This window comes from Protobothrops mucrosquamatus, unplaced genomic scaffold (assembly GCF_001527695.2).
Source record: "Protobothrops mucrosquamatus isolate PMUCROS unplaced genomic scaffold, P.Mucros_1.0 scaffold6570, whole genome shotgun sequence".
Taxonomy (NCBI): Eukaryota; Metazoa; Chordata; class Lepidosauria; order Squamata; family Viperidae; genus Protobothrops; species Protobothrops mucrosquamatus.
The window spans coordinates 1-7,380 of record NW_015392393.1 but is presented as its reverse complement, the minus strand read 5'-3'; the positions used below and the strand labels follow the sequence as shown (position 1 = coordinate 7,380).

Sequence of the window (7,380 nt, the reverse complement as noted above, 5' to 3'; positions counted from 1 at the left end):
GATGTGCAGATTCCAGAATGCTTTGGTGGACTTGCTGCAGAAGCCATATTCATCGATACCGAGGGGAGCTTTATGGTTGATCGAGTTGTGGATATAGCAGAAGCCTGCATTCGTCACTGTCAGCTTATTGCTGAAGTGCGCCCAGAAGAAGGTTAATTGCCAAACTCTATTTGCCTTCCTGCAAAGTATGCTTTTTTTTTCCTGGCTACGTATCCGAACGGTTCCATTTATTTCTTTACCGTCATAGATCCGTTCAATATTTACCCAGATATAGGAAGTAACTGTATGCAAAGCTGAGTCGGAATGTTTTATTTATACAGAATTAGGTTGCAGTAATCAGTGTTTCCTCAAACTTGGCTATTTGAAGACTTCAGCTCCCAGAATTCTCCAGCCGGCTATGCCAGCTAAGTGGCCAAGATTGAAAAACACTTAACAGTAATAAACCAATGGACATCCCCAAATTTGGAATAAGAGAAAGGTCATTGGGCACCGAGACGTAGACATGTCTAGTTTAATGAAAAGAAGGACTAGGGGTGACATGATAGCAGTGTTCCAATATCTAAGGGGTTGCCCCAAAGAAGAGGGGGTAATTCTCCAAAGCGCCTGAAGGCAGGACAAGAAGCAACAGATGGAAACTAATCAAGGAGAGAACCAAGGTAGAACTAAGGAGAAACTTCCTAACAGTTAGAACAATTAACCAGGGGAACTACCTGCCTCCAGAAGCGGTGAATGCTCCAACACTGAGAGTTTTTAAGAAGAGACTGGACAGCCATTTGTCTGAAATGGTTTCCTGCCTGAGCAGGGGATTGGACTAGATGACCTCCAAGGTCCCTTCCAACTTTATTATTATTATTATTACTATTACTATTATTATTATAAGAGGATTCACGAGGCAAGAAAAGTCCAGGGTTCACCAGGCATAATCCAAGTCAAGGCACGATGTCAATCCAAAGCAGGGGTCTTCAAACGTGGCCCTTTTATGACTTGTGGACTTCAACCCCCAGAATTCCTCAGCCAGGCACACGTGCCTGGCTGAGGAATTCTGGGGGTTGAAGTCCACGAGTCCAAAGGGCCAAGTTTGAAGACCTCAGATCCAAAGCAAGGCAAGAATCACGACAACCAGAAAACATACAGCTAGGAAATGAACGCTTTGTTCCCAGCATTGCTTCCATCTGTCTGCTGTGGCAGCCGGCTTCTGGTGCAGCCCATCAAGAAGGGCGAGGCTTTCTCCTGGCAAGTAATCTGGCTGACCTTCTCTGCTCCTGCCTTCTCTTTGCCCTACCTGTTCTTGGAACAGGTGCAGAAGGCAGTTCCTTTTCCTCGTCACTGGCTGGCTGCAGCTGCGTGCTTTCCCCAGCTGAAGCCTCAGGGCTGTCCTGCTGCAGCTGTGCTTCAGCCCAAAATCCCTCTCAGATGTCTGCTTGGAGCCATTGGCCCAACTCCCTTCCAGATGTGCCTGCAACTAATTCATCTTCTTCCGAGCTGACATCTGGAGAGAGATCTGGGGCAGTGTCCAGGAGAGTCATCACAAAATGATAAAGGCGGGATGTAAATAAATGAAAATAAATAAATAAAAATCCCCCAGAATATCTTCTGACCTGAGGCAGCAGTCCTTGAGAAACTGAACTACATGGATTGGTTTCATTCCACGGGCAGAAATCATTAGAGATTTCACAACCATCTACATCAGGGGTGTCAAACTCAATTTCATTGAGGGCCGCATCAGCATTGCGGTTGCCCTCGGGGTGTGTGTGGCCAGGGTGGGTGCAGCCTACTGGGTGGGCGTGGATGGAGTGGGTGTGGCCCACTGGGTGGGCGTGGCCAGATCTGCATCGTTCGCGTCCAGGGTGCCTGTGGGGGCCTGGGCAGGAGTGAGACAGATCTGAGGGTCTCTGGCAGAAGGGGGTGGGACCGGGGTAAGCGCCAAGGCATGGTCCATTTCTTCATTCCTCACAAAGGGTGACCCCTCCCCAGCATGCACCCAGGGGGCGGGGCCAACACGGCAGGGGCTGTTTCCTCGCTGTTTCTAGATGGCCTTTGTGAATAAACCATAAATTCAATATAGGTCTTAGGACTGAATGCGTTTCAGCATAGATGGCCACCACAAAATTGTACACTGGCTCCCGGCTGGCCTGGGCCAGGGCCAAGGCAGTGGGGGCCGTTCCCTCACTGTTTCCAGGATGGCTTCGCGGGCCACATGAAACCACTTTGTGGGCCGCATCCGGCCCCCGGGCTTTGTGTTTGACATGTCTGATCTACAGTGAACTAAAACCCAAATTTCTTGGAAACATTCAAGGTATTTGACAAAATTCTGAGGGAAAATTTACGCAATGCGGCAGTACAGGAAATTTGGGAACTGCAGTGGGTTTTGTCAGAGTTTTGGGTAGGCATTTTCTTCCGAGTCCCAACACCTAATAGACGTTTTCAGATGCAACAAGGCATTCTTAATATTTATGTATTATACTGATATATAATAATATGTCATTTACATAGCCCAATCTAGAGACGGTTATCATTCGATCGTACTCGGTATATATTGTCTGATTGATCATATGACTATGTGATTTATTATTACAAAAGACTACCACAAGCTATCTCTGAAAGGAGCTGATTATTCCCCATACCTTGCTCTGTCAACTGCCTCTGTCTCAAGCCAGGAATGAGGAATAAACCATAAATTCAATATAGGTTTTTATTGGGGGTTTTTTCCCCCTCCCCTTTTTTCTTCAGATCATCAAATAGCCCTGGAGACTTTCTCTCTTGAAAATATTCTTTCCCATATTTATTACTTCCGTTGCCATGACTATATGGAGCTGCTGGCACAGGTTTATCTCCTCCCAGATTTCCTCTCTGGACACCCAAAGGTAAGGGCCAAAAAGAAGTGCATCTCCAAGGGGGGGGAGAGAATGTATTAAGAGTTGCAGATAGTCCTCGACTTTACGACCCACGATGAAGACCAAAATTTCTGTTGCTAAGCGAGACTGCTGTGAAAGTGAGCTTTGCCCAACTTAACAACCTTGCCACAATTCCGTGAAACATTGCAGTTAATAATAATAATGATGATAAAGTTGGAAGGGACCTTGGAGGTTGTCTAGTCCAACCCCCTGCTCAGGCAGGAAACCCTATACCATTTCAGACAAATGGCTGTCCAGTCTCTTCTTAAAAACTTCCAGTGTTGGAGCATTCACCGCTTCTGGAGGCAGGTTGTTCCACTGGTTAATTGTTCTAACTGTCAGGAAGTTTCTCCTTAGTTCTAGGTTGCTTCTCTCCTTGATGAGTTTCCACCCGATGCTTCTTGTCCTGCCTTCAGGCGCTTTGGAGAATAGCTTGACTCCCTCGTTGGGGCAGCCCCTGAGATACTGGAACCCTGCTATCATGTCCCCCCCTCGTCCTTCTCTTCATTAAACTAGACATCCCCAATTCCAGCAGCTGTTCCTTATATGCTTTGGCCTCCAGTCCCCTAATCATCTTTGTTGCTCTTCTCTGCACTCTTTCTAGAGTCTCAACATTGTTAAATTAGTCACATGATTGTTTACTGAATCTGGCTTCCTCGTTGACTTTGCTCGTCAGACGGGCGCAAAAGGGGATCACGTGACCCCGGGACACTGTCATAAATATGAGTCAGTGGTGGAGCATCCAAATTTCTATCTCATGACCACGGGGATGCTGTAATGGTTGCAAGTGTGAAAAGCGGTCCCTTTTTTTAGTGCCTCTAATTTTAAATGGTCACTGGTTGTAAGTGTAGTGCATAAACAATATGTGGTTTTTCCCACCTTCAAATTTACATAGTCTCATTTTTTCCTCATTTAAAAATAAGTAAGCTCTGGTTTCCTTTCTAATATTCTATAGAATTTGCAAGAATATACAGATAGTCCTCACTTGATAACCATTTAGAATTTGTTGTTAGTTGCGAAGTCGTGTCCGACCCATCGCGACCCCATGGACAACGTTCCTCCAGGCCTTCCTGTCCTCTACCATCTTCTGGAGTCCATTGAAGCTCACGCCTCCTGCTTCAGTGACTCCATCCAGCCCCCTCATTCTCTGTCGTCCCCTTCTCTTGCCCTCCATCTTTCCCAGCATCAGGCTCTTTTCCAGTGAGTCCTTCCTTCTCATTAGGTGGCCAAAGTACTTGAATTTCAACTTCAGGATCTGGCCTTCTAAAGAGCAGTCGGGGTTGATCTCCTCTAGGACTGACCGGTTGGATCGCCTTGCAGTCCAGGGGACACGCAGGAGTCTTCTCCAGCACCAGAGTTCAAAGGCCTCAATTCTTTGGCGCTCAGCCTTTCTTATGGTCCAACTTTCACAGCCGTACATTGCAACTGGGAAAACCACGGCCTTGACTATACGCACTATTGTTGGCAGGGTGATGTCTCTGCTTTTTAGTATGCTGTCTAGATTTGCCATAGCTTTCCTCCCCAGGAGCAAGATTTTAGTATGCTTGCCCCTGAAGAGTGCTGTTGTAAAACATGATGTTACACGATTCCCTCCCTTAGCAATGACAATTCCGGCAGTCCCCAGTTTTCATCATTAAGCAAGGACCTCGCGTGACCAGAGCTTTCGACTTCCCACCAGCTTCCCCATTGACTTGATTGTGGGAAACCAGTAGGGAGGTTGCAGATCGCAATCCCATGACGGTAGGATGTCGTGAAGGTTGGAAATCCAGGCTGGTTGCTGAGCGTCACGGTTGCGATTGTGTGACCACAGGGATGCTTCAACTGCCAGAGCTTTGAGGATTGGTCCTAAGAGTCTATAATAATAATGATGATGATGATGATGATGATGGACCTTGGAGGTCATCTAGTCCAACCCCCTACTCAGGCAGGAAACCCTATACCATTTCGGACAAATGGCTGTCCAGTCTCTTCTTAAAAACTTCCAGTGTTGGAGCATTCACCGCTTCTGGAGGCAGGTTGTTCCACTGGTTAATTGTTCTCACTGTCAGGAAGTTTCTCCTCAGTTCCAGGTTGCTTCTCTCCTTGATTAGTTTCCATCCGTTGCTTCTTTTCCTGCCTTCAGTGGCTTTGGAGAATAGCTTGACTCCCTCTTCTTTGGGGCAGCCCCTGAGATATTGGAAGACTGCTATCATGTCCCCCCTCGTCCTTCTCTTAGTTAAACTAGACATCCCCAATTCCAGCAACCGTTCCTTATATGCTTTAGCCTCCAGTCCCCTGATCCTCTTTGTTGCTTTCTCTGTACTCTTTCTAGAGTCTCAACATCTTTTTTACATCGTGATGACCAAAACTGGATGCCGTATTCCAAGTGTGGCCATACCAAGGCCTTGTAAAGTGGTATTAATACTTCGCGTGATCTTGATTCTATCCCTCTGTTAATGCTCTTGTTCAGCACCATCGTAAGTTCGAGCAGTCTCTTAATGAACGATTGTTAAGTGAGGACTACCTGGATGTCACAGATCTTCCTGACAAGAACGTTCCTGAAAAGATAATTCTTGGTTTAGTACCCAGCTCAAAAGAGAGATTCCCCCACAAGCGCTTGCGGGTCCAGATGGAAAAAAAACATTTGTTCTCTTGGAAACTGCAGGCACTTCTGTTGGGGCTGTGGGGGAAGATGTAAGAATTTGTCTGATGAAGTCGCGCCAGGGGAGAAAGGGAGAGCTAGTGTAAGGTTCTTCTTTGGAATTTGTAGGAAGAAAGATTTTTCCAAATCACAATCTGGCACAGAGGTAACGTTCGTTCCAACCATCCCCTGCTGTCTAGTAACTGCCCTGAGTTTTACAACATATAGGGGGAAAAGGGGAGGGTGCCAAGCAAAAGCATCCCCTTTTGGTGGCAGCAAGAATTATCCTGCCGTGACTTATAGGAGGCAGAGCTGGGGTGTATATATTTCGAAAACATTTTTGAGACAGGAGGTTTGAGGCTCCTATCATTTCACCCTTTCGGCTCGACCATGCCACTTCAAGAAATAGAAATAATAGATTATTTTCCCTTGACTAAATGTTTTTGGGTGTTTTGACTTCTAGTTATATGGCTGTCTGTTATCTGTTTTCTGGAAACTGTCCATAGTTTATACACCTCCTCGCTCTCTGCCCCACCCACCATCAGTCACTTACCTGTCTGCACGCTTGGAATAGAATAGAATAGAATAGAATAGAATAGAATAGAATAGAATAGAATAGAATAGAATAGAATAGAATAGAATAGAATAGAATAACAGAGTTGGGAGGGATTTTAGAATAGAATAGAATAGAATAGAATAGAATAGAATAGAATAGAATAGAATAGAATAGAATAACAGAGTTGGGAGGGATCTTGGAGGTCTTCTAGTCTAACCCCCTGCTCAGGCAGGAAGCCCTATACCATTTCAGATAAATGCCTGTCCAATCTCTTAAAAACTTCCAGTGTTGGAGCATTCACAACTTCTGGAGGCAGGTTGTTCCACTGGTTAATTGTTCTAACTGTCAGGAAGGAAGTTAGATTGAAATAGATTGAGGGGTCACTATAAACTCCTCCTTACTTCAGGTGTTTATTATGGGAACTCAGAACTAAACACTGGGTGATAACAGCTGGAATTTTTTTTTTTAAAAAAAGCTTTTCTTTATAATCAGTAATGTGGACTGATTATTTTTTCCCTGCAAACTAAACATTTTCTGAAACAAATCAGCTTTTTGCATAAAGGTTGTGGGTTTGTTTGTTTTTTGAGGGGAAATTCTCCAATTTGAAATGATTTAATAACCGACACCAGTATCTCTTCTGAGCTAATACCTGACCTCTTCTCCATTTAAAGGTCATTCTAACAGCTAAGCACAATAACAGTCAGAACATCTGAGAATCGTGGGAGGCTTGTTTAAGATGCTACAGTTCTTGGGTTGTTGGTTGTTTTTTTTTAACATCTGATGGAGGAAAAAACTGCAGCCGTTTCCTGTGAGCTTCATCATGGTTTTATAACTTGAAATTCTGTAAATAGAATAACAACTCAAACGAGGCAAAGGGTTGATCCCTTTCAGATGAATCTATACTTAATTTCCCTCAACCATAAAATGTCAAGTAGCCCTTTGATTCATAGTGAGGGGTCCCTGAGAGAGAGAGAGGGCGGAAGGGAGAGGGGGAGAGAGAAAGGGAGAGAGAGAGAGAGAGAGAGAGAGAGAGAGAGAGAGAGAGAGAGAGAGAGAGAGAGAATATTTAGAGGCATCCCATCTTTTCTGAGACGGATTTCCGTGGAAATGGAGCTCTCTCTGTTTTATATCTGATCCTTAGGTGCAGCTGATTGTGATTGATGGAATCGCCTTTCCTTTCCGCCATGACTTCGAAGATCTGTCGCTGCGAACAAGGCTTTTGAACGGCCTGGCCCAACAGTTGATATGCATCGCAAATGACCGTACCTTAGCTGTAAGTCTGAGGAAGAATGGAGATATGTGGCTAAGTC

General features: G+C 45.2%; 1 protein-coding gene across 1 annotated transcript in view; it reads left to right on the top strand.

The window, feature by feature from the left end:
* Positions 1 to 7,343, top strand: part of LOC107300284 (DNA repair protein RAD51 homolog 3) — a gene marked incomplete at both ends in the record, with an annotated part of 16,579 nt that extends 9,236 nt beyond the window's left edge. The window contains 3 exons of the mRNA XM_015829621.1: positions 4 to 151; positions 2,731 to 2,864; positions 7,212 to 7,343. Coding sequence (XP_015685107.1) covers positions 4 to 151; positions 2,731 to 2,864; positions 7,212 to 7,343 — 414 coding nt within the window. The remainder of the gene's footprint in view (positions 1 to 3; positions 152 to 2,730; positions 2,865 to 7,211) is intronic.
* Positions 7,344 to 7,380: the final 37 nt, after the last annotated feature.